The 25,185-nt window shown below is 50.5% G+C and overlaps 11 protein-coding genes across 11 annotated transcripts; 9 read left to right on the top strand and 2 right to left on the bottom strand.

Annotated features, from left to right (window-relative positions):
- Positions 1-337: 337 nt before the first annotated feature.
- On the top strand, positions 338-2,116 carry M436DRAFT_78416 (uncharacterized protein; the record flags this gene model as incomplete). The annotated part of the gene is made up of 2 exons (XM_013575890.1): positions 338-592; positions 710-2,116. The coding sequence occupies 2 exons, from the start codon at positions 338-340 to the stop codon at positions 2,114-2,116; spliced, it is 1,662 nt and encodes a 553-aa protein (XP_013431344.1).
- Positions 2,117-2,652: 536 nt separating this feature from the next.
- On the top strand, positions 2,653-3,675 carry M436DRAFT_37868 (glutathione S-transferase; the record flags this gene model as incomplete). Its single annotated transcript, XM_013575258.1, has 4 exons — positions 2,653-2,917; positions 2,985-3,014; positions 3,082-3,233; positions 3,313-3,675. The coding sequence occupies 4 exons, from the start codon at positions 2,653-2,655 to the stop codon at positions 3,673-3,675; spliced, it is 810 nt and encodes a 269-aa protein (XP_013430712.1).
- Positions 3,676-5,928: 2,253 nt separating this feature from the next.
- On the top strand, positions 5,929-6,606 carry M436DRAFT_38297 (uncharacterized protein; the record flags this gene model as incomplete). The annotated part of the gene is made up of 1 exon (XM_013575335.1): positions 5,929-6,606. One exon carries the CDS (start codon positions 5,929-5,931, stop codon positions 6,604-6,606), a length of 678 nt encoding a protein of 225 aa, XP_013430789.1.
- Positions 6,607-8,838: 2,232 nt separating this feature from the next.
- M436DRAFT_69621 (FAD/NAD(P)-binding domain-containing protein) lies at positions 8,839-10,152 on the bottom strand (the record flags this gene model as incomplete). Its single annotated transcript, XM_013575717.1, has 2 exons — positions 8,839-9,264; positions 9,325-10,152. The coding sequence occupies 2 exons, from the start codon at positions 10,150-10,152 to the stop codon at positions 8,839-8,841; spliced, it is 1,254 nt and encodes a 417-aa protein (XP_013431171.1).
- A 1,279-nt stretch (positions 10,153-11,431) lies between these two features.
- On the top strand, positions 11,432-13,306 carry M436DRAFT_39042 (uncharacterized protein; the record flags this gene model as incomplete). The annotated part of the gene is made up of 1 exon (XM_013575471.1): positions 11,432-13,306. The coding sequence occupies one exon, from the start codon at positions 11,432-11,434 to the stop codon at positions 13,304-13,306; it is 1,875 nt and encodes a 624-aa protein (XP_013430925.1).
- A 1,528-nt stretch (positions 13,307-14,834) lies between these two features.
- M436DRAFT_60484 (uncharacterized protein) lies at positions 14,835-15,464 on the top strand (the record flags this gene model as incomplete). Its single annotated transcript, XM_013575565.1, has 1 exon — positions 14,835-15,464. The coding sequence occupies one exon, from the start codon at positions 14,835-14,837 to the stop codon at positions 15,462-15,464; it is 630 nt and encodes a 209-aa protein (XP_013431019.1).
- Positions 15,465-15,888: 424 nt separating this feature from the next.
- M436DRAFT_37432 (uncharacterized protein) lies at positions 15,889-16,560 on the top strand (the record flags this gene model as incomplete). Its single annotated transcript, XM_013575181.1, has 2 exons — positions 15,889-15,925; positions 15,977-16,560. The coding sequence occupies 2 exons, from the start codon at positions 15,889-15,891 to the stop codon at positions 16,558-16,560; spliced, it is 621 nt and encodes a 206-aa protein (XP_013430635.1).
- A 722-nt stretch (positions 16,561-17,282) lies between these two features.
- M436DRAFT_60482 (uncharacterized protein) lies at positions 17,283-19,242 on the top strand (the record flags this gene model as incomplete). The annotated part of the gene is made up of 2 exons (XM_013575564.1): positions 17,283-18,323; positions 18,373-19,242. 2 exons carry the CDS (start codon positions 17,283-17,285, stop codon positions 19,240-19,242), a joined length of 1,911 nt encoding a protein of 636 aa, XP_013431018.1.
- A 614-nt stretch (positions 19,243-19,856) lies between these two features.
- Positions 19,857-21,624, bottom strand: M436DRAFT_78408 (Sodium/hydrogen exchanger; the record flags this gene model as incomplete). Its single annotated transcript, XM_013575889.1, has 3 exons — positions 19,857-20,751; positions 20,803-21,025; positions 21,267-21,624. 3 exons carry the CDS (start codon positions 21,622-21,624, stop codon positions 19,857-19,859), a joined length of 1,476 nt encoding a protein of 491 aa, XP_013431343.1.
- Positions 21,625-22,545: 921 nt separating this feature from the next.
- On the top strand, positions 22,546-23,457 carry M436DRAFT_39053 (uncharacterized protein; the record flags this gene model as incomplete). The annotated part of the gene is made up of 1 exon (XM_013575475.1): positions 22,546-23,457. One exon carries the CDS (start codon positions 22,546-22,548, stop codon positions 23,455-23,457), a length of 912 nt encoding a protein of 303 aa, XP_013430929.1.
- Positions 23,458-24,346: 889 nt separating this feature from the next.
- M436DRAFT_60479 (uncharacterized protein) lies at positions 24,347-24,854 on the top strand (the record flags this gene model as incomplete). The annotated part of the gene is made up of 2 exons (XM_013575563.1): positions 24,347-24,555; positions 24,623-24,854. 2 exons carry the CDS (start codon positions 24,347-24,349, stop codon positions 24,852-24,854), a joined length of 441 nt encoding a protein of 146 aa, XP_013431017.1.
- Between the last annotated feature and the right edge of the window lie 331 nt (positions 24,855-25,185).

The raw sequence follows: 25,185 nt of genomic DNA, 5'->3' as shown, positions 1-25,185 counted from the left end.
TTACGAATGCACGATACTTTCAAATACAAAGCAGTGTCAAAGGAGACTCTAGTATCTCCATAGCTTGTTATGGACAAAGTTCCAGTGCTGGGTAGAATCAGGCAGTCGACGGCAGTGCCGAGTGGGTGGTGGCATGTGACAGTGTGTTGGGTGAGCCTATCAAAGGTGTTGGTGCCCCGCTCTTCCCTCACTTACGAGCAAGTATCAAGTCACAACCAGACTTGTTTCCACCTCACTCCACCTTGTCCCTCAAACTCTCGCACTCCACCTCAGAAATACTTGACCACCGCAGTCCTTCCGACCTCTTGACTCTTCTCTCTTCTTGCCGCCATCCAACATGACGGCACTCTTCTCATATGCGAAGCTGCCCACTCGTGTGACCGTCTCCCTATCCATTATCTCTCCCGAAGGCGCCTCTTCGACTGGACCTTCCACTCGCAACCTGATCATCCCCAAGCAAGGCTCTGTCTTGATCGGCCGCGCCTCTACCAGCCCTACCAAGGACAGAAGGCCCGCCCCTGACAACGCTCTCTTCACATGCCCAGTCATGTCGAGAACTCACGCTAAGATTTCGGCTCCTGATGGACTTGACGTATGTCCATCCCTTTGCCATATCGTTCCCATCCTCCCTCACTATCCAATCTGCCCACATCTTTTCCTCGCTATCTCTTCGTTCTCTTCACCTTCAACAGCAGACTAACAACCACAGGGTCCCATCTACCTCGAAGACACTGGCTCAATGCATGGTGTCTACGTCAACGGTAGAAGGATCACCCGTACCCCAATCTTTGAGAAGGACATCATCGCTTTTGGAAACAAGGTTACTCGTGCTGAAGGTGAATACTTGTCATCGAGCCAAGCTTTCAACTTCTCCGAGTACCCTTTTCTGACTCCTTTCCCAGCCATCCACGACGGCGTCAGTCTCACTGTTGGCGAGATTGTTCGTGACGGTGCCGTCCTCAGCAACACCATCGATCTTACCCAGAACGCGCCTCCCGCTTTGTGTTACAAGCCTGTTCCTCAACCCTCATATCGTGTCCCGGACTACGAATCCGACTCATCCAAGGAGAACAGCACCAACACTACCTTCGCAAAGCCTACCCCTGTGCCGTTCATCGACCTCGAATCGGTCTCTTCTCCTGCACCCTCTCACGAAGACCTTGATCAGTCTGAAGATGAAGATTACGAAGGCTTGTACCACAATGGCTTCGGGTCCGAGTCTGAGTTGGGCAGTGACCACGAGGGCCACGACTATCCAGAGGACGAGGATGACTTTGACGACGATGAGCAGAGCTATTCTGGCTCAGACTGCAGTGGATCTCCTTATTCCGCTGTAGCTTATGAGGAGGATGACACTCAGAAGGATGAAGCCAGCTTTGAAGTCGACGAACCTCTCGAGTCTCACGAAGACACCCAGACGGCACCCGTCCACGTCAACGATGCAGAGCTCGTCCAGCCCAAGGCCGTGTACCCTCGGGATGAAGATAAGGAAAAGACACGTGACGTCGCCCAGAGAATGTCGCTCTCTTATTTCCTCGAGCCTGCTAAACACTGGGACGTCCCCACTATGCCGCTGGCACCAAGCGCCCGCACGCCTCCATGCTGTGGCTCCAAGGATCCTGAAAGTCACTCCTTGTCTCAAAGCAAGAAACCCAATATCGAAGCTGAAGTCACCAACCAAGACGAAGAGAAGGACATGAATGGTCAAGTTACGTCTGCAGACGGTCGAAACATCGACAGGGAGCTCGAAGATCTCGGACTCAAGGATCAAACTGCTGCTTCCCAAGCCAGGGCCGAAGAACTTCTCGTTCAGTCAAGCTCCCCTACCGGAGGTAAACGCAAACGCGAGACCGAAGACGACGGCCATGAGGAAATCCCTGCTCCAGTCACTGAGCGCAAGTTGCTCAGACTGAAGTGCAACCAGCAACAGATGCTCAGGGACTTCTTCACGAGGGGCGCTCAAGCAGCACCTCGTCCCACAAAGCGAGTAAAGCGCTCAACCGCTAGGTTCGCCTTGGGTGCAGTCGCTGGTGCCATCGGAGGTGTCGCTACTGTGGTCGGTGTGCTCATGACTCCCGCATGCGAGGAGCTGCTGTCCAATTGGCCCATTGCATAGAGCAGGGCAGTGTGTTGATCGAGAGATGGGATGAGTCCTAGCGTTGACTTACATGAGTTGTCCGCAGGGAAAAGCCTCCATTTTATCGCTTGAATAACCCCCAAGGAGTGCTTTCTATTCATCCAAGGTTTGCGTCTGCTTTTTTCTTCTTTTGCTTTTCACGCACGTTATGATTCTCAGGTTTGGAGTTGCTGGTTAGGGGTTTATACCAAGACAATGTTATAATGCAAAGTTTTTCTACTCAACCCTCTTACCATCTTGTATGTTGAAGTGCCAGAATTAATCAAGCCACTGATTACCTATCACTGTAGGAGCAACCGGAGATAATTTGCGGGGTTTCTCCCCATATTGATGACGTGCATGGAGTTTTGCTTACCCAATCTCGAGCGACCCTTCCGTACTCCGAGTACCACCATTCCTCTACCTATCTCTCTGTACTCATGTTCCTTCGCAGTCCAATTCTTCGTCTTGCACAATCTCAACGTCAATTCGTTCGTGTAATACCCGAAGCAATTTCGAAACCCATCTCCAACATCATGTCCTCTGATGCACCTGAACCCACCGGCTTGACTGCCAACAAGGGTCTTGAGCTCTTGACTTTTGGCACTCCCAATGGCCACAAGATCACCATCTTCCTTGAGGAATTGAAAGAAGCATACGGTCAGGACTATGTGTACCAGAGCGTCAATATCATGAAGAACACACAGAAGGAGCCTTGGTTCACCAAGCTAGGTCCCAATGGACGCATTCCTGTGCTTGTCGACCATGACAAGGGCGGTCTTGCTATTCAGGAAGGTTCAGGTGAGTGAATTGACCATGCTGATCTTGGAAACGAAGGACCAGGCTGACTCGATCTGTTTCCTTCTAGCCATCCTTGCGTATCTTGCTAGACACTACGGTAAGCATTTCTCTGCTCGATCGATGCGAGGTGAAATTGGGATGGTGTATTGACTTGCATGTCATAGACTCTGAGAACAAGTTTTCGTTCAAGGAAGACCCTATGCTGTCGTATCAAGAGCAATGGATCGCTTGGCAGCATGGCGGTCTGGGACCCATGCAAGGCCAAGCCAACCACTTCTTCAGATTAGCACCTCATCGCATTCAGTATCCTACTCAGGTACGCAAGAACTCTGACTTTTGGGGTCTCATCCATTAAGGTTTGGTCCCGCATACTGACCGCCTATTGTGCCATATAGCGCTATGTTGGTGAGACCGAACGTCTCTTCGGCATTCTAGACAATCAGCTCAAGGATAACTCCTACCTCGTTGGCAACAAATACTCGATCGCGGACATTGCAAACTACAGCTGGGTCAATCTGGCATACTTCTCTGGCGTCAATCTCAGCAAGTTCCCGAACCTGGAGAAGTGGTGGAAGTCGATCAACGATCGTCCGGCAGTCCAAAAGGGTCAGGCTATCCCTGGTCCCTCGCCTTACACCAATGTAAACTTCCTGCAGAAGCTCAAGGATGACAAGGAGTTTGCCGACAAGAATGCCGAGCTGGAGAGGCTGAGAGATGAGGCACAGAAGGAGTTCAACTACAAGTACTCGAGCCCTTGAGTCAAGTATGTTTCGCACTAGAGGTGACACAGCTTTAAGGAATGCCGGAAATGGGGAAACCTTTGTAGCAGATCCTGAAACAACTGACATCGAAAGCAATACCGTCTGCCTTTTGCCCTATCATACCATGTATCAAAGTCCTTCTCCTTCCCGCATTTTGCGGCCATAAAGAACGCAACTGTAGCGGTCTAAACGGAAGCAAGGGTCAAAAGAATGTGGACCATATGTCATGTAGACCGCGATCCAGAAAAGTCACGAGTATATACCAGTTGGCACTCCCTGATAAGATAACCAACGACACGAGATAACAACAGCTGTAATGGCAACAACTGAGGTCATACGTACCAAATAAACCAAGGAAATGCAAATCACGATCGCATCTGTTCGGAAAAAACGTCGCTGTGATCAACAACGGTGCTGACTGCCTGTTGATGCACCGGCAACAACAGTCAAAGAGAGCCTCGAGCTGTGTCCAGCGGGCGACACGGTATGAAACAACTCAACGGTTAAAGGGGAGAAGCAGCAGCAGCAGCGCCGCCGAGACCCTGCATGCAGGTCAGAGAGTTGTTGACGGTGATCTGCAAAGATGTTCCATCTCCTCCTTCTGCTCCTCCGTCTCGTCTTCTCCGCAAAAAGCTGAACACGAATCGCAATCACCGGCAAGCCGCCAGCCAAGCGTCATGCAAAAGCCTTTTAGTCTTGACACACCGCTGCAAAGTAAATCATGCAATTGCCAGCCAATCTGTTATACTTTGTCTATTGCTGCGTACTTTTGATAAGCCAGTCACTATGGCTTGCGTAAGAGAGACCTGCAGATCGAAGGGAAAAGAGGCTTGGATCGGTATGCGGCTGTACGAATCAGGGAGATGATATGAGAAAGGCCAAAATGCATTTGCACCGTTCGCGCGAATCAAGGATGCTGCACACACTCATCACGAAGACAATACGGAATGCCCTATCGCATTTCTTGGTCATTTTTTTTGCTGCTGGGACACAAGTCATGCGGATGGATGTTGTGCACGCTTTTGAGCGAAAGAGGGTGTGTAGGCCGCTGCCCAGCCAGGCACCGGTGTGCATCTCAGGACCAAGACGAATCATTCATATCGTCTAGAAGGACCTCTTTGCCCAGTCATGTTGCTACTACGGAGACTGGTGTTGATGATGCCGTTTTCCTCGTTTCCGTATTCTTGCGTTGCGGTCCGGCCCTAAAGGGCAAATGGGAGATTTCAAGGCGTGCTGGACCTTTTAATTTATCACGAGGCTGGCTGGCTGGCTGGCGTTGACCATGCTTGACTCTTCTTGTATTCTTGTTTCCTTCCTTTCCTTGAAGCGATGCTCTTTCTTTTTGATCTGTCCGTCCCGTCGTCAATTCATGCTTCTTCCGGTATCTTTGTGCTGTACCTCCGTGCTTGCAGCTCTGCCATTCATGCATGTAATCTCTTTGCGTTTTTTTGCTTCGCCATCAAGATCATCATGATCATCACAATCAAGCTTGACGCGGCGCAGATACACGAGGAGCCAAGAGTCAGACGGCGCGTTGCTCGAGTCGCGTACGGCATGACTCCCTGCCCTCAACCCCCCGTCTGATGATCTACCCTCTGGCACTTTTGACGCATCAAGAGGCAGAGGGGGCCGTGTCCGCCATATCGCGACCATTATTCCCAACGTCCGGGCGCCATCATGTGCCGGCTAGACGCTTGGTCTTTGCAGCGGTCCTTGGTCGATCTACTCGTTCGCGTGAGCGGTGAGAGGGAGAGCCGTTGTGCCTATTTCCAGGCCATTTCCTAGATGACCGTTTCACTTGATAACTGGTAATCATTCATATATGCTATTCGATCCTTGCGGTTGCCCCTCCTCCCACGCTCTGGCTCCCATCCACATCTCTGCTCGTATACGCCATTTTATATTAACCAAGTCCCGCTGAAGATCCTCGAGTCTTTGCGTATTCTTGGTCATACGCTACGTCGTCTGTGGGAGTCCTGATCTTCTAGTTTTTTCTGTCTCTTTGGTGACTCTTTCTTGTTGCACGAGTCTGTCATTTCAGTCATAGCACAGCCTACCCATCCTCACCTCTGCTGCCTACACCAGCCTACTACTGCACACCTTCAACGTCTACCACACCTTAAAAACCACATCACCTCATCAACGCTGCCTGGTTGCTGCCTACACATCACCTTGATGTCCACCTCTACCGCAGCACAAAAGCAGCTCCGCCGTACAACATGGCCCAATATCCAATCAATCACAACCAACATGTCGAAGAGCAATAACAAGAGCCCGTCATCACCCGTGACGGACGATATAGACGAAGACCCCTTCTCACACTTCCTATCTCCTGTACTCGATGAAGATGATCCGTTTGACGGCCTCGACTACAACGCTGGCATCGATACACCCTTCGACGAGGAAGTGGAGCAAAAGCGAACGACATTCCGTGTCAGATTGGAGCAGAAATGGGGCGACTTCTTGTCGGCACGCCGCTCGCCGTCGCCGCAAAAGTCACAACAGACACCGCCTAGGACACCGCCGTCAGAAGATCAGCTGCCTGAACTCATTATCGACGACCTCGAGGGCTTTGGATCACCTTCGTCTTCGCCACCTACTCGCCGCCCACACTTAACAACACTAAAAGATATCATCCACGAGGAAGATGAGGAAGAAGCAGATGGCTGGGAGGCAGATCGCCGACGCAGCCGTATCCTGCGCCGCAAGAACAACTTTCACCTCGATGAACAAGACAGACCTGTCACTGCACCTTCACGAACACATCGTCCCAAACTTCAACGTCCTAGATACAAGAGGTTCAGGACTTTGAGTGGTAGACCCCATTCTTTCGTGGCACCATCACCTCATCTTTGGACTGTGAGTGAGCATGATGAAATCCTCGAGCAATTGAGAAATGAGACGAGGGGGAGAAGATCTAGTCGATGATCCTTGCTCTCTGTGCTTTTCCTTATCACGATGAATGGCTTTCATATGACGAAAGATTGCGACATGACCGATTTCTGAATGAACGATTTCTCTCTTTCCGTCACGAACTCACGCTGTCTCTTGCTATCGTTCGGTCTTTGCTTTTACGCCTTGCATCTCGGAGTTTCTGGTCTGCTTCTTTTGCATGTTTCCACTCGCTTCTATGGTCTTGTTTCTACGGCGTTTGGTCTTTTCCTTGAAACTCTCGCTTTTTCTGATCTATACCCAAAGCTCTCATGTTTTCTTGTTTTTCTAGCATCTGTTTTTATAGTTTACGGCGAATGCGGTCTACGGATGAAATGTTTTGCATGCGAATGGCTTTTTTCTTTTTTCTTTTTTCTTTGCTTACCGACAGAACTATACATACATGAGGGGTTTTTCTGTTTCATGCATATGGCTGGCAAAGGTGTCGGCACAGAAAATATACTCAAGAGCTCACGCTTGATTTCTTTTGCGCCTATTTTCTCTCTTCGTATACTTTTGCCTCTCCCTCTCATATCTATTTGCCTCTTTTGATGTGACTTCTCGTCGCAATGTGATGTATCTCGCATGTGATGATCGGCGAGTGACTTTTGGGTCTTTTCCTCGTCGCATGTACATCAGTCTCTCGCAACACTCCTTCCAGCGAGGCGTGTACACAAGTCCCTCACGAGTTTCTCTTCCACTATCTGTTTCCAGCGAGGCACATTCGAGTATACCAACATCACTCAAACCTCCCTAGCCTCCGACCCCTCCCTGCCCGACAAGAATGACTCGGAGATAAAAGTATGAGTCAAACATAGAAGATACTCAAGTTCAGGCCTCCCCTGCTGTCAAGAAGTTACCAGAGTCGTGCACGGCACGACGTCATGGAAAGAGTTTGAGGCATCCCATACCTGCCTCCTTCTTCCCGTTCTATGGCTCTTCTTCCCGTGTCAGGCCGCCGGACGGGAGCAAAACAACAAAGCGTTTGTTTTGTTCTAGAAAGAATATATGGGAGGCCTGAAACTGTCCTTCCTCCTTCCGCCTTTTGTGACTATTCTTCCAAGCCTTTTCTATACTCAGAGGGGACATGTCGCCATGACGGTATAGATTGCGGATGGGGACGGAATGGCTAGAATAGGCAGTTTGTTTATGCTGCGACTTTACCCCGCATGTACTTGCCCTTCCCCCTCTTCCCCAGGTTGTTTGGGCAAGCAAGGAGAGTTTCGAAGGAGTGATCCTTGCAAACGGCTGGGGTGTCTCTGAAACATGGCGTTGAGGGTTTGTGTTTGAGGTTTCTATGGTAAAGACGTTCGAGGAGTGATAGACAGACGTTCAAGGAGTTTGACTCTTCGCTCCTCTAGCGAGCAGGAGGAACGCAGGGTAAAGGGTCATGCTTTGCCCCTCTCGCCCCATAAAGGAGAGGATGAGACTAATCAAACCCCCACTGGTCTTGTCTGCCGAGGGAGCCTATGTCACCGAGAAGTGCGGTCCTTCTGAACGTTTGTAAGTTTGCTAGATAGGAGACAAGAAACGCCGGTATAGCAGCGAGGACGGTGCGAGACTGTTTGTGTGACTGGTGGCTTGAGAGCAAAAGCGGGGTGCAGCAAAGAAGCGGTGAAATAGATCAACGGTATACAATGGTGTGAGTTGGCAGGAAAGCACACAGACCAATCAATCATGCCATTGCGTGTTTTTCGTTATGTTATAGGAGAAGATAGTGGAGATGATGGGATGGCGTTACGGCATAATATTGGTTGTGGTCGTAATTCTTTGTGACGATGATGCTGAAATAATGATCAACGCAAGTGATGATTGGTGGTGATGCCGATATATGATCTTGTCTAGGTGCGAAATGCTCATACTCCTTTCCGCAATCGGAAAGATGGAATGTGTGACAGGAGTACAAGAGCTCGACATGTATAGATAAGGTAGTGGCATATCTCGAGTCTTGCACTACTTTAAAGAGCCCAAGCAGTGTAACCGTTGAACAAGACACAAGTACTGAATGGTTCACTGCGCTTGGTTCTATAGTCTTGTCACGAAGATCGACTCGCATACGCGGTGGGATATCATAATGAGTATCATTGATAAGGATCATGATCTATGAGCATGAAAATACCTCTGTTAGAGTACCGCTCTAGCCAACACACAGCCCAAGCCCCGACATCTTCCCTCGAGCCAGTCGATCACTGGATGTCGTGCATATCAAGCTAAGACATACACTACACTCTACAACAGAGCCTCGAACGCATCTAAAGCATCCTGATTCTGCTTTGCCAAATCGGCATTATTGGTAAACGCCGCCGCTTTTCCCATAAATTGCTTCATCTTGACTGGATCATCCTCGACACCCGGCAGAGCAAAGTCGTATAAGCGGCCGAAGTCACAGCCCATGGTGACAACGGCTTGTGCGCGAGGTCTGCGGACTTGATCGTAGGCTTTGAGTACCTTCTCGATTTGTGATGAAGATTCTAGGCGATGGAACAGGGCGGAGAGGACCGCGGCGTCTTCGATGGCTTGGGCTGCTCCTTGGCCGACAAAAGGCATGCATGCGTGTGCTGCATCTCCGATGACGGCAATGTTGCAGCGGTTATAGTAGGGTGCGGGTTCGTGTTGTTGGAGCTCCCAGGTTATAGCGGGGTCTTCGGCAACCAGCTGTTGGCAACCCAGTCAATACAAAGCTCGTCTGTTACAGAAATCGTGCTGATGACTTACCTCGACAGCCGCTTTTGCATCCTCGCGGTAATCTGCAAAACGCTCCTTTTCGAAAGGTGCGAGACTGCCATCACTGGCAATACCGGTACGTGTCACACAGATGATGCTCAATACCTTTCCCATGTGAAGAGGCATCATGTTGACGTGACCTTCCTTGCCGCAGAGAATGGGTACGGTTCGCCTCCACTTGGAATCGATCGTCTTCATTGCAAGCTCCATGGGCACTTGACGTGAGTGTACTCTCCAGCCATCAGGGTTGATCGGCGGTACGGCTGGGTGATCCGGTCCGAGGATGTGTTTGCGAGTGCCACTGTGTACACCATCCGCGCCGAGCAGGCAATCAGCCTCTGCTGTCGTACCATCCTTGAATGTGAGTGTCACTTTGCCACTGGCATGATCTTCCTCAATACTGTCGAGTTTCTTGCCAAAAGAGACGCGGTCCTTAGGCAACAAGGCCAGTAGTCCGTCGAGCAAGTCCGATCTGGCTACTGTTCTGCGGCCTTTTGCTCTACCCAGCTCGGCGACCACTTCTCCAGTGTTTGGTCCGCTAACAAGGGTAACTTCAGTGACCATCTCCTCGTCTGCCTCGCCAGCCATAGTGAGAGCCTTGGCGAAGTATGTCTTTTTAATTGCGGGGTGGATCAGGTCCATGGCGGTGATGGCGTTCTTGTGCAACGCAAGTCCGGCACCAATGTCGGTATACTTGGGTACGCCTTCATAAATGTGTACGTCCAAGCTGGGCTTATCCATGAGGCCGACTGCGAGACAGAGACCTCCGATGCCTCCGCCAGCAATCGCAATGCGAATCTTCTCCTCTAAGTGAGGCATTGTGCAGAAGACGACTTGTCAATCGAAATGCTATGATCCGGTTGGCTGTAGAATTTGGTGCGTTTGTACGGGTATCAAGGAGGTGATGGTGTCAAGAAGCAAGCTGTTTGTGGTAGCCAGGCTTCGATATCGAGCGACTGAATGTCAAAGAACAAACCGGCCGTCGAGACCCAACAGCATATACGTCGTCCATGCTGACGACTGTCCGAAAACATTACATCGATGTCCGGGATGCTAGGTTCGGAGAATAAGTGTATCGGCCCCAAGCACTATGAAGCTTGCATGCTTGATGTCGTCAGGCAGGGTACGCGAATCATTGCTGGAACCGGACGACTTGTGGGGTGGTGCCGTTCTCACAAGAAAAACATCAGGTTCGACTTGAGCAATGCTTCGATTCTGCGCGTGCTATCTCGCTCCTGTACAAACCGGATTGATGGGACAGCGAAGCAGAGAACATGTGGGACTGTTGTGGCAGCGGTGGGCTCCCGCACAGTCGATCGCCTGCATTGGCCAATCTAAGCTCCGCATCGCACACCCTTTCGACATGCCCGCCAGTCAACGAACTGTGTCGTTTCCTCTCACATCCAGGATACGTCCTAGAATCATGGGCAAAAGGAGCTGACAGTGGTTGACAGACTGTACTGTAGCCACAGGTACTCCAGGTCACATTCCTCATGCGGCCGACAAGGCGATATATAAACCGGCAATGACCCGGTTGCTGATGCCCAATATCTATCTTCCTTTCTGCATTGCAGCCCTACGAACCCAGCTCCCAGATCACAAGAACACTTCTTGCGTCTTCGGGCTGCAGACTATCCCTCAATCTGCCTACGGGAGATTGCCTCTATACTGCATTGTCTGGAACCAGTCGTCTTCCATCGCTGACCGGTCGTATTAGCCGAATCTGCATGTGCAAACGCCATTCGCCAGCAGTTTTGGGCCCACGTTCGCTGTGCGTTTGCCTGGTTTTCTGAACAGTCATCTCCTTTTTTTTCTTTCTTGCTGTTTGCCAGAACAATGTCAATCTTTCTTTCTTCTGCATGTCTCTGCTCTTGCCGCAATGTCTGACTTTTCTTCAAGCCTTGCGACCATACCGAGAAACTTCGCCTATCGTATCTCGCGATAAAGGGACGCTCTATACTTACTGCACTTGCTCACCCCCGCGTTTGATGCCTGACCGCATCCTAAGAAATACTTCCTAGCACTTGATCGGTCCACCGCCTCTCCTGCCGAGTATTGACGCGAGTCATTGAGCAACCCTAGCAGTCTACACCGCACCATGGCGGACACAGATCCTGTTAGCAAGCATCCACCAGCACCTTTTGTCGAGGACGGTGCAGACTCATATGATGAAAGGGGTGACTCCAGTGCGTCCAAACCGGCTTCCAACTCCGCGTCCAAGAGGAGCCGCAAGACTTCGAACACGAGACCGAGCTCACCAAGCAAAACACGGCCAGCCGGTGATGCTGGACAACCCGAAGCTCCTTCTCCTCCCGAGGTAAAAAATGTCCCTTCGCGACAGCCCGAGGACCTTGCGACTCGAGCTGGAGCCAAGGATGAGGTGAGCTCTGAACCAGGAGCCAGAAAGTCGCACCAATCAAGGAGATCTAGTCAAGCTCCTCCTCCACGTAGTCCCCGGAAGATTCCAAAGGAGCATAGGCCGCGAAGCCCAGAGAGACAGCCTCGCGAGAGTCGTCCTCCTCAAGGACCTTGTCCTTGTAGGGACTGTATGATTGCATCCCAACATGGTTCGAGACCAGGACCCAACCCCCTCCAACAGGACCATCGTGCCCACACATTTCCCACAAGGCCTTCTCATGGTCCACCATTGGTCATCCGCCAAGGTCCTCCACCGCCGGGCGTCATACCGCCAGGACATATGCCACCGCTGGGGATGAGGCCGATGTTCGCGACTGGTGGTCATCCAACAGGAGGACGTCCTCCGCAGATGATACCAATTGTCGATCCAAGATTTTCCACAATGCCACCTCCACCTCATCCCAGCATGTATGCTCCCTCCAGCGTCTCCATGCCACCATCTCTACCTAGCGTTGGAGGGCCTGCCTCATCCACAAGACTACCAACCAGACCAGCGGTTCATCATCCGGAAAGAGCAAAGACGTCGAGCTCAGTACCAAAGTTCTCTTCCAAAATATCGACATACGATACAGTCGATGCCTCCTCATCTCCTTTCTCGCCAGACGATGATGAACATTTCTCGGCTCGGACTTTACCTACCGAGCCGCGACACGTACCAGGAGGTTTTGACTCAGACTCTTACTCCTCCGAATCATTACCGGACAGTCCTCATTACTTTGAGCAACCAAGGAGACCACAAACTTTCCAGCGTAACACCGCGTCGGCGGTTCAGCAAATACATCGGAGTGGCCATACGAGATCGAGGTCGGACTACCCAGCAGAATCAGCATATGGCTATCGTCGCACTGATTCATTCAAACCTGCTGAATATCGGTACCCCCGTACTGAATACCCAGAGTACGACGACCGGCGATCATACCCAGGCGGCAGAAGGGGCTCCAACACAACAACCTGGACCCAGCATACCTCAGCCTCCGACCCTCAACGGCCCAGCTTCGTTCATTACGACCATCACGGAGACCACGACGGCCACATCTACGCGGCCAACGACTATATGGACCGAGCCCGCGGCCACCCCGAAGAAAGAGTCACTGCAGAGACGCTCCGCCAGCTGCCCAGCGGACCTCACAGCACGCGAAGCAATCACAGCCACCGTCGTAGCCAACACAGCATGAGCGAAACCTCATCACGGCACCGCGGCGCAGAAGGAAGCGTCAAACTCATCATGCCCATCGCTGCAGCAGAAGATACCAGGATCCAGCTCAGTGGCGACATGGGAGATCGTGAAGTTATGTTCAGAGCAGTTGATGAACCTGGTATGGTGGAGGTGACAATCGCCACGGTTGCGGGACGAGAGGGGAGGTATTTGAAGAGTGCAAGTCAGACTTCTCGGGCGCATACGAGGTCATCGGGGAGTACGAGGCATGCTGCTCGTGGTGGAGCTGAGGGGCAAGAGCAAGGTCGGGAATATAAGGAGCATCGGGAGCACCGCGAACATCGAGAACATCGCGAGCATAGGCACTTGAGTCGTGCGCCATCGTCCAGGAAGTCGTGAGGAGGGAAGGCGTCTGATGGGAAATAAGGTGTCATGCAGGAAAAGGGCTGGATGGCAGTGAAGGAACAACAGGAAAGCACGAACGACACGACTTGATGGTTTATGACTATAATGAGACGACATCTCCACTCTGGAGGCAATGGCAGGCATTTGGATTTTGTTCTTGCTTCAGCGTAGCATGTTAATGGTTACTTTCGGGTGTTTAGCATATCATCTGAGCGGCTCCAGCCTCACAGCAGCAAGTAGTGAATAATTTTTGATGGAAATCATGATCCTCCTTCAACGAGCCACTGAGCCATACAGTGACAACATCGCATACAAGCTAATGGAAATGAATGCCCGCTCGTACACAGATGTTGAATCAATGACAGACGACGTAGAATAAACAGACTGACACGTCCGTGGCGCAACACAAAAAATCTCTGCACCAACCACGCGCGCGACCTCAACTACATCACTTTCCCATCACAACAACCATCAACACCGTCATCAAGACAAAAATCACAAACTCTTCTTCAATCATCAGCTTATCAAAGCCAAAGTATCAATGAAAAGGAAATATTCGCGTCAGCTCGAGGTAGTGCAATACGAGCGACACTGTGCCAACAGACGTGAGCAAGCTCAGAGGTCTGAAAGCGAGTTCCAAAAATAAGAATAATCATTATTGACGGTCCGTAGACCGGTCACAGCGATTAAACTATGAAGAACAGATACTACACTTGATCTAAGCCAAAAGGCAAGAGACTTGAAAGAGAGGAGAGGAGGGCGAGGAGGAGGAAGAATTTATAGTGAGAGGGACTGAGACTAATTACATAAGGTGCTTATGTAAGCGGTTTGATGAGTGAGCAAACGGAAGAGTGAAGGAGGAGGCTGGGATGGCTGGTGGGTGAGTGAGGTTAAGGCTTCCATATCTGCTTGAAGCCTGGGGACGTTGGGGGGTTGACCCTGATCAAGAATCAAAAACGAGATATCTCGACAGCAACAAGGAAACAGATCAATGAAATGATAGCGATATCTGACAGACACATCATGAGCTCAACCAAGTCTCATTTTCAGTATGTACAATATGTTCAAGTTGTTGAAGGGCGAATCCCTCGCCCCTCTTTCCCTCCTCAAGTCTCTCGCCTTTTGGCTTAGATCAAGTGTAGTATCTGCTCTTCATAGTTTAATCGCGCCGGGCTTCGCCCGGGTGCATTGCTGATAATCGAGTCTTCATCCTTATAGGCATTCATCAGATCACGCCGCGGTAGAATGACAACTGCATTCCATATATATCCACAACGCATAGTTTATTCAATGAAGCGCATACGTACGAACTGGTATGGTCATCGTCACCCTGAATCCTTTGCCAAGTACTGGTCTGGCGATCCACCAACCTCTTTGTCTTGGAGCATCCACAGGCAGTGACATATAACAGACACTTGCCGACGTATGCCATCATTCTCATACTTCGTCCGCCACTCCAACTTGTCAACAGTCAATCGAAACCAACCCGGTCATATTATATCGCATACGAGATAATCCCACCATGTCTCCCGTCAAATCATACGAACTAGTGACCACAAACCTCAAACGCACAAAGGCAGAACTCAGAGACAGCAATGGCACAGCAGCCTACGAAGTCGACCTCTCCTTCACGACAATAGACATGCGATCAGTGAAACCCGGTCGCCACGGCATAATCCTGCAAACACCATCTTCATCTACGTCTAGCCAACAAATCCTCGGTACCTGCGACTTTGCATTCAGCTCTCTGAGTACGCCTATTCACCTCGGTTTCGGTGACACTGTGTCTTCTCCAGACAGCGTAGTCTGGGAAGACATTCACATACGCGAGATAGCCAAACAATCAGGCTTTGAACTTGGCATTGATCTTGGAGGTGGTATTGGACGCAAGGTGTTTGATTGGAAGCGTACGTCTGAGATTGAAAGCAAGTCGACATTGAGCAAGAAGATGGATTTCTTGCATCTGAAGATGGTTGAGAGGGATAGTCAGGTCGTGGTTGCGAGGTTTGCACACAACTTCATGTTTGGCAGTAAAAGAGGTAGCTTTGATTTTGAAGAGTTTGAGGGTGGCAGTGATTGGGATAGAGTTGTCTTGCTGAGTGGACTGGCGGTGCTGGAGTATATGAGGAAGAGTCAAGGTTGGTCGTGGTAAACAGTAACCTGTAGTGTCCGAGACTTGGGCTTGCGAGAAAGTAGGATTTCTCATACAACAAGCACTTGTGGGGGGAGAGGTGTGATACGAGTCGAAACTCGCGCCATGGTGTTGAATATAGGTAGCTGTAGAAGCACCAAGAGACTAGAGTCGAAGTGTCGGACATGAGATTGTGTCGAGGTTGATTGTTACGGTTGTCCAGCCTGCCTGCTGAAATTTGTCTTGGACTGCTAGAAAGCATCGTAGCCCCTCATCTCGTAAAGTAGAAGAGGATGGCTTTGTGACGAGCGAGCGAGAGTGGTGAAATGCATCTTTCGTAGCTCTTCACACTCGAGCTGGACAAAGTCGGGTTTCTTGGCGTGGTGATGATTGCACGTCAAACAGAGGTAGAGGTCAATTCTTCTAACACGACACAACCATCAAAATGCCTTTGATACAGAGCTCGCAAGATTACCTGCCTTGTAAGGGTCAATCCCTATCTAGAAAACGGAATGCGCTAACGAAAGCGACAGACATTGACGCGGTGCCGTCCGAGCAAGAGATCAGTTTAGCACGCGCTCTCATCCACGCCGAACTGCCTGAGGACCACAAGACGACACTACACCCTTCAATACCAGAACGCACCCCCATCAATTTCAGCGACCTAGTCCAAGCCGAGCACCATCGATTGTCCTCGGGAGCAGAGAAGGAGCAGGGTATCGACCTGTCACGCTACGAAGCCCAGGATGCTCCTCCAACAAACGATGCCGAACAATGGCGCGCAACCCTTCAGCAAGCATACGCATCATCAGAGTACCTAGAGTCGCGCCAAGTCAACTTGTCACTACTGGAAACATACGGCAAGAACGCATGGTTGATCTCCAACGATCAGCTCGAAGGAATTCTGCGCGCCGCAGAGCGCGACGTCTCACAAAGGAAGATCGAGCTTGAGCACATCGATAAGGCAAGAAGAGATACTCAGGCCGCTCGTAAGGGTGAACTGGAAGCCCTGGAGCAGCAGTGGAAGATTGGTGTTGGTCAGATGATTGAGGTCGAGGTTGCCGCTGAGAAGCTCAGGCTGGACATCCTGGACAAGAAGAGAGCCGGCGCAAGATGAATATGGCCAGCATGACCTGCATACCCACAATAACCACACCTCGCTCTCTCGTGGTCTTGGCTATCGCGACACCATATGCGAGCAGACCTCGGCCACCGCACATGGCGTTCAAGATATCCCCTGCCGAGCTCATGCGCAGACGACACATCATACTCTCGTACGTCACGCTCCATTATACCTCTTGGTTGTTACTGGAGTGCCTTTGTCTCTGAAGGCAAAGAGCAAACACGCTCGGACAGTAGTCAAGATCAGCCATACCTATTGACTTGCCAACAATGCCGACCACGTCCAGTTCTCAATCCAGAACCCACGAGTTGTGCTGTCCCAATACTGTACCAATACTGTACCTCTCTTTAGCTAAGCTATCCTCCCTTTCTTACATGAATCTGGTCTTTCTCCATGACTTGCTTTCTTCTATCTGCCAATCGGAAGTCTGAAGTACACCCTCCCATCTCGCGTCCATAAATTTCCGCTCCCGATTTCACATGTCCGTGTTTAAATCTGTATCTCAGTTCACTTGCGCACGTCCCATATATCATCGAGCCTGGCGACATTCACTGCGCAGCAATTTCCCGTTGTACTCTTGCTGCTTCTTACATGTCTTTTCGATGAGAGATCGTTCCTCTGGTAACTGGTGTCCGCGAACCGACTTGTCCGTCCATCAAAGCGCTTTTCAACAACACCCTGTAGCAACCAACACTCTTTTATCTCGCCGGGCCGCCATGTCTCTAACAAGGGAGCGGTACCGTCTAACGATGGACATGGAAAATGATAATACCGACCGCCGCATAGCAGAATTTCGGCGCAATCTCCAAGCCTACGAAGAAATGTCCAACCAAAACAACCAAAGCAACAGCACTTCCGATCCTGATTCTGGTTACCGCACCGCAACTCCTGAACCATCACCCTTCGTCGCAGACCCAGACTCTCCACACCTCGCTCCGAGCCCGCGCTTGCATCCCAACATCACAACTCGCGCCGAGAAACGCCGTGGTCGCCGTTTCAGCGATCTGTTTACCATCTCTCATCGTGGTCGTGACACTCCGACTCCTACTTTCGATCGAGAGAACAGACCCAAAATCTCACGACCCATTGTGGATCAAGGAGAGATCGAAGTTCCCAACCATGGACCATACATCTACAATCATCCCAGTCGACCACGTCTGGATGTTGAGATACCACGAAGCAGTTTCAGCGATCTGTGGGGCCAACAATATGGTCCTATTGGTGATACGGGATACAATGTGGATGGCTTTCAGCATGAGGTCAGGAACACTCAAAGTGTGGACCTTGGGCGTCTACTTGGTGGCAGTAGAGAGAACTACCGCCATGATACCAGAAGATATGGTGTCAGTCTTGGTGGCATCGGTGATTGGACTGCTCTCGTCTCAGGTACCAGTACGACTGACCTGGCAGTGAGCTCTGAACATGGAGAAAACACAGAAGCAGAAGATGGCATGGTCGCATCGTATCTGGCGCCTCTGGTTTCTCCTACTTTGCACTCTTCTTCGTCATCCATCACAACATCAGCTTCACTGCCCTCAATCTCCGACCTGCCACCTCTGCCACTCTCAACTTCCAACCTACCACCTCTGCCACCTTCGCCTGTAGCTTTGAACGAGGGACCCAACCTGTCGCCTGCCCCCGAAGAGGACCATAACCCGGCGCCTATCCCTCGAGAAGGACGCACACGCACACCTACTCTCAGAGGCAGCCACGTCCGCTCATCATCACCTCTCACTCGCGAACCAAGTGAACGCTGGGTTTGTGTCTTCCTGCGCTCTCGCTACTTCCTCTGTCCTTCACTAACAGCCGCAACAGACACGCCATCCACTCCGCCAAAACCCGCCTACGCGCCACTTTGTGCCCCCCTTATCGCCACCACCACCACCACCTCCCTCCTCACCAATCCATTTCCCTCCCTCGTCTCCATCGCCAGCCACTCATTGGCCCGCTAGCCTCCAACACTTTCGTCCTTCCTGTGGAGTCTTGATCTCTAACGTCGGAAGTATGGCTATGGTGCAGCCATTTTTGGTCACTGGTGAAAACTATGAGGATGATGAGGGAAGCTTTGTGGAAAGTAATGCAGAAAGCAGTATTGTGCATGTCAGAGAAGATACGCCTAGTCCTCCGCCTGCTCTGCCTGTTTCCAGGAGGCTTTTTGCAGGTGCTGCCTCTGTCTCGACTACTACCGGGCCTTCTCATACGCCTTCAGCTGCACAATCTCATCAGCGCAGAGGAAGTGGAGGCTTGAGATCCCTCTGCTGCGGTCTATTCCCCCCTCGTCGCCGCCACCACTCCCCCACCACGAATCCATCGCAACCTCGTCCTCAAAGCCAACATCCTGCACCCATGTCTCAGCGTCCAGCCCCACCCACCCACGCCACCATTTTCGAAGAAGACGCAGAAGACGAACTCGATCAAGAAAACCAACCCCCTCTCTCGGTCGAGAACCAACCTTCTGCCATCTTTCAACAACAAACACGTACCATGATTGAAAACCATCCTCCTACCATCCTTGAAACCTTGGTTGACGACGATGATGGACACGACATCCATGAGCAGAGAACTTTGCATCAAGCAGAAGAGCAGGACGCAGAGCAGGAAATGGTTGATGAACTCAATGTGCGAAGAAGTTCTGTACGACACAGTTGGGTCACGGTGTCCAGATGGTTGGAATGAGAGGAGCACTGTGCTTCCCAGCCATCTCGGCAAAGGAGCCGTCTCGGTCGTTTTCGGCTATCCAGTCATCTCAACTTCAGATGCAGGTCTTTCTGGGTATCTGTCGTTAGGTGTTTTGTATCGGAGAAAAGAGATGGAGACCCCGTCAGGTCACATGTGCTTTTTAACTTGCAATGTGGTTGGTGGTGTCGGCACTGAAGATCTTGAAGTTGGCATTGTTTCTTTTCATCATCGCAGGATGCTTTTGTAGTAGGAAAGACAGAGTTCGAAGCCAAACCGGTGTTCATTATTAAGCAGCACAACATGAAGACTCACGCAAGCACGTTTTTCTCGCTCTAAAACGCCAAAGATTGGTGCTTTCTCTTCCAACATTGTGAGAATATATAGTCATCATGATATCGGTGTTACTTCTTGTCTGCAAGCAGCTTGAAATTCGGAAGACACTGTAGCTATGAATGTATATTTGACTCAAAGTAGAGTCCTTGACTAACCTTGATCTAGTAAGCGACTGTACGTCTACCATATATTCCCTGCAGAGAGAATGTCCATCGTGTGTAGCACAGCTAGCTACCTCTCTCCTGTGACAGAAACTGCGAAAGATCGACGTATGACCTCTAATCCGATTCATGATCCGTATCCATCTCATCAGGATGCTCGTGCTCCATACCATCAAGCGGATCAGTCTCTCCGGCCAACAGCGGCGCCCTCTCCTCATCGTTTCTGCGGAAGTGGCTGGCAAGACTCAACCCCAAAACACTGAGCCCATGCACAAAAGTGCTGCACATGACCACAAAGCACACAATAGGCCACAGCATCTCAACTGCCTTTTCGCGGTCGGAATAAGGTGGTGAGAACTTAGGAGGGTGAGGCAAGGGCTCGCTAGTGCCGGTCTCGAGAGTTGCACGAGCTTCAATGGCGAGGAAAATGGCGCCTAGACCCATGGGTCCAAAGTGTCCGCAGAAGAGCGCTTCGCGGAATGTGCGGATGTCGGGGTTGAACTTGTAGGTTGCGAGCATGATGGGAATGCGGCGGAACAAGAGAACCAAGGCTGCAAAGCCGAAAAGTCTCAGTGGCGTGACGTAAGGAGTGATGTCGCGAGCCTTGAATGCTTCCCAGGGCATGATGGTGCCCAGATATATGAACATGGCCGAGTTGAGCAGAAGGTCGGTGACATCTGGGAGATGGGCGTCTTTGACCTTCTTGCTGAACCAGCCGTCGCGAGCAAAGCCGTAGCCGGCTCCAAAAGCTACAAGGAAATCGTCCGAGCCGAGGATGCTGCCTACACCGACGCTGAAAACTGCGAGAAGCAGATAGAAGACGATCATACCGGCAGGGTCAACGTAGCCTCTACTATCGGAGAAGCGCAAGAGTCTGTTGAAGATAGTGCCGATGACGAGACCAACTGCAACACCCAAGGTGCATTGCCAGAGAATAGTGACGAGGAAGTATTCTTTGACAGCAGTCTTGGGAGCAGCGTGAATGAGTGCGTACAGTCCAATGTATAGGAAACTGTCGAGAAGAGTAAGTCATAGCTCATGTCCACGGGTGTTCTAAACTTACGGGAAAGAGATTCCATCGTTGCAACCAGATTCTGCAGCCAACATATCCTTGATGCGCTTGGGTACTCTGGTGCTGAATTGACTGTTGGACAGAATGGAGGAAGACAGAACAGGATCGGTAGGCGTCAAACAGGCGGCGATGACCAGAGCTGTGGCGATATCTACCTTGAACATCAAGGCAGCGAAAAGGGAGCAGACGAACCAGCCAAAGGTCATGACGATTGCTGGGATGAGATTAGCCTTATTGTTCCTCTATCGACTGCACATCTGGAGAACGATCAGAAGCCCCGACAGAGATTTGTGTGTGTCAGAGAAGACGTTGCAAAGCTGATGATGGAATGGAGTGCACAAGGTCTATAGAGAGAATGTGTCTGAGCCAGGTCTCAAGCAAATTCGGACAAGATAATGTATCATCACGTATAAGAGCCAGCGGCAGCCGCGGAAAGGAGTGTTAGAATTACTTACTCAGTAAGATACCCACACTCTTCCAGTGCTTGGAAGCATAGTATCTCGGCAGACCAACACCAACAGTGAAGACCTGAACACCGAGAATGACTCGAGAGATCTCTTGAACTTGGGTATCACCCCAACCCCATCTCTCGCTTTCATCACCAGTACACCCTTGTTGGGTGCAGTAATTTGGGTTCAGCCAGCCAAGGACTCGTGGTCCAAGAAGGATACCAACCAGAAGTGCCAACGGCGGTTCAGACAGGTGAAGACGGTTCCTGACAAAGGTAGCGAACAGGCAGTATACGATCAGGAAAGATGATATAAGCAGGTACGAAAGATGGGGTGGAGTAGGTTCAAGCTGATCCCAGACCATGTTAGCGAAGTGTGAGATGGTTGATTTTGAGCCTCCAAATTGCGATTCAGTTGATCGTCCCCGCGGACTGTTGACTGAAACGATAGGCCAAGTGATGAGAACAGGCCGAGCTGTAGATGTTAATGTTGGAAGCAGAAGCCTCTGATAACGCCTATAATGACGGAAATCAAGAACAATGACACTTTTGGAAGAATTGGACGCGACGTGAAAAGTCGTTCCTGCCTCAGGAAAGAGGAGTCTGCAAGCTTGATGACCGCACCGTAGTGACGATCACTGTGTTTAGAGTAAAGCCAAGCTTTCTACGTCACTCCCTATTGGCTCGAAACTGTCCACGCAGCACGGGCACTATTGGCTTCTACCACTCTCCGTCTGCAAAAAGTTTGTAACGCGTGTAGCTGTAGAGATACAGAGTAATCTCGAGAAACGACTAAGGATCAATTGGGATGCGTTACTTTGTCGAACCTCCTTACACATATCTCTGATCTAGAGATGACTGTACATTCTCAGAGTGAGGATAGCGGTCCGCGATTCTGTCGAAGGAGTGTGGAAGTTACAAACTTTAGCACACGGGGAAGAAACGCCATCCCGACCATTTCCTGGTGAGACATGGGGAACCCAAAAAGAGTCTGACTGTAGTGACACTCATGTCAGTGATGGTGGGTGCGGCTGGCTGACCGTTGGGCGATCTATTAGAGCAGAGTCCGAGATGTTGATAAGCTGAGCGCTGCCCGTATCTGGAAACAGACTGGCTAAAATCCTTTGCATACTGACTGCCACACGTAAGCGTGCCTGATAAATAAGACCGCCATTGTGCCCTGCACTTAAGCGCCGCCCTCTCAACTCCTACATCTGTCAAATCAGATAATCGGCAAAACATCTCAGACTTTGTCTTTTGGACTGGAATATTCGTCGCAAGCCGCCATGGTTCTCTGGAAAAGAAGCATATACACAGTGGTGACACCACTACCCCCCACAGTCAGCCGAGAAACAGCTGTGGAGATGCTGCATTCACACAGCGAGATGATCGAATTGAATCCACTGGTCATCAATCATACGAAAGCCAAGCCTCCACCAAATGCGCCTCCGGATGAATTTCACTGCACCTGGTACGAACTCACAGATCGCATCACATATCTGCCAGGCATCAAAGGCCAAGTCAGTTACAAGGCCTGTTTCCACGATTTACCGCGCGGTCTCCAAACTCACGTCTATGCTCCTGCTGGCCTCGAGATTAAGGAGAAATGGAGTATTGGAGGCAATGAGCCAGGAGAAGAGCGCGAGGTCATCGAACTTGGTCTCGGCAATCTCGGTGTACCACGTGAAGGACTATACCTACGCGAAGATGTCGACATGAGCTGTAACGTCTTCCTCACAGGTTTCGTCAAGAAGACACTGAACAAAGCTCATGGCGTGCTTGTAGACCGATTAGTCGTCAAGGCAGACTTAGCAGACGACAAGAAGCAGAGAGAGGGCTTTCGTCGTGCGTCGGTTCTCACGGGAAACAGTGGAGTCAGTGGTAGTGGTGTCGGACTTGGTCTCAGAGTCACCTCGCCGACAATCACCTCGCCACGATCATCCCAAAGCCATAGCAGTATGAGCGATGTACACCGGAGCCACAGCAGCGTGAGCGACATGCGACGGAGTCACAGCAGTATGAGCGACCACAGTTTTGCAGACAGCACGACGCCTGCAACAACAATACGCGGCGATCATCCCGAAGGCCCACCACTTCAGAGCATCGCGGAGCTTGAAGCTACAGACAAGCTCTCCGCACACAAAGGGGCAACATTCGAGATACAGTATCCGCCACCTCCGCCAGTCGAAATGCCATGATCGACGCCTACCTCCTATGTGCTAGATTCTGTCACTCTCATCCGCTCTCACCACAACATACAAGCGGAGCTGAAGCTATCAAATTGCCCAATTCTTTCCGAACGCGAGCAGAGTCCGCAGAGAGCTGTCCGCGTTCGTGCTTTTCTTCTTTCTTCATCTTTTTATACTCCTTTTCTATTCTCTGTGCGATGTTCATAGCTCTCACATTTGTTTTCCTTTGTTTGCAAGTTCCGACCTATACCCAATATTTGTTTATCTTTCTCTCCTATGTTTCTTGCTCAGTTTATGTAGTTTGCTTTATTGAGATCACTGCGTCGATATCCATATTTACCTAACAATTCGCAAAAACTTCATTCTCATTCTGCAGAAGTGCTCTCGTACACAATGTGAAGATGCACAGTACTTTTGGATCTGGTAACTGGTCGGCTGAGATAATCTCAAAGGTCGTTCTCAGAAGGGGAAGGGGTATATGGTGGTATCTATATAGAGGAGTGAGCTCACCTCTGGATTTTGTGTATGTACATCAATTTCAATGCTTATCGTTTGTTTTTCATCATATCCGAGTTGCAAGAGCAGAGTAGAGGATTGGATATTGAGTTGTAAAGTTACATCAGAACGGAAAGCAGATGTCATGTCAGCGCATGCCCGCATGTGTGAAGTTGCATGCTTGCACATGTAGACCATCCACGTGCAAATTTCTCCATCTAGATCGTGACTTCCCCTACATATGAGGCACGAGACGCACAAGTTTTTGTCCGAAGCCAGCGCCTGAAACCACTATATCATTTGCACATCCAATCCAAGAACTATATAAATATCTCTTACCAACCCACAGTCATCGATAAACACCATCCGATACACATACCTGATACCAAGATCTACACAAACCATGGCAACCAATCCAAACCTGCTCTTTGCTATGCAAAGCATCGCTTCAAAAGCATCTGTATCAACTCTATCGACTGCGACCACTACTCTCGCAACTCCTCTCGCTCCTCACCGGGTGGCTCTGGCACGCACAAAAGATCCTCGCCATGGATGCATCAACGGCATCAAGATCTCCACATGCAAAATGTGCGCTGGTCATGTGTCCAGAACGTAAGTGATCCTTTGCTCCTGCTTTGCTTCTGTTTCTGCTGGGCACATGCTAATGGTAGCACACCAGTAAATTAGCATGCACCGGATGCAAAGGCAATGGATTCTCAGGGGCGAGATGCAGTGCATGTGCCATTGGCGCAGTGATTGCGCTGAGAGCGATGATCAAGGAAGTTGCTGCAGCAGCCCGAGCTGAAGAAGAAAAGAAAGCAGAGGTTCCCGATAAGGAGGAAACAAGGGAGGAAGAGGCTCTCGAAGTCAAGGACACGGCAGAAACGAAGGACGAGAACGCTGAAAACTAGGAGTTTGAGACGTTCAAAACGGACGAAAGCTCTGACGAATCTTGAGAACAAAAATGGGAAGTTCTGACAATCATCGATAACTCCATACGAGAATGAGATCATGGAGACTGGGAGAAAGGCCAGTGAACTGGACAGAGCCTGTTACCTTGAAGGGCGTGGAAAGCAGAAGACACAGAAGTCTAAGATAGGAGACTGAGAAAGAAAAGTCAATACCAAACCTTGTGCTACAGGAAAGTAGATGCCCAGGTGTGAGTAGCGTGCCTTCCTATTCTATTCAAGAAGTGAGCACTTGTAGTCTCGGCGTCGGAGCGGCGAGGCCTTTGGAGGTGAC

This window comes from Aureobasidium namibiae (assembly GCF_000721765.1).
Source record: "Aureobasidium namibiae CBS 147.97 unplaced genomic scaffold scaffold_2, whole genome shotgun sequence".
In the NCBI taxonomy this organism is placed as follows: Eukaryota; Fungi; Ascomycota; class Dothideomycetes; order Dothideales; family Saccotheciaceae; genus Aureobasidium; species Aureobasidium namibiae.
Note: the sequence above shows the minus strand (reverse complement) of the source record. Positions and strands in the feature narration are given on the sequence as shown.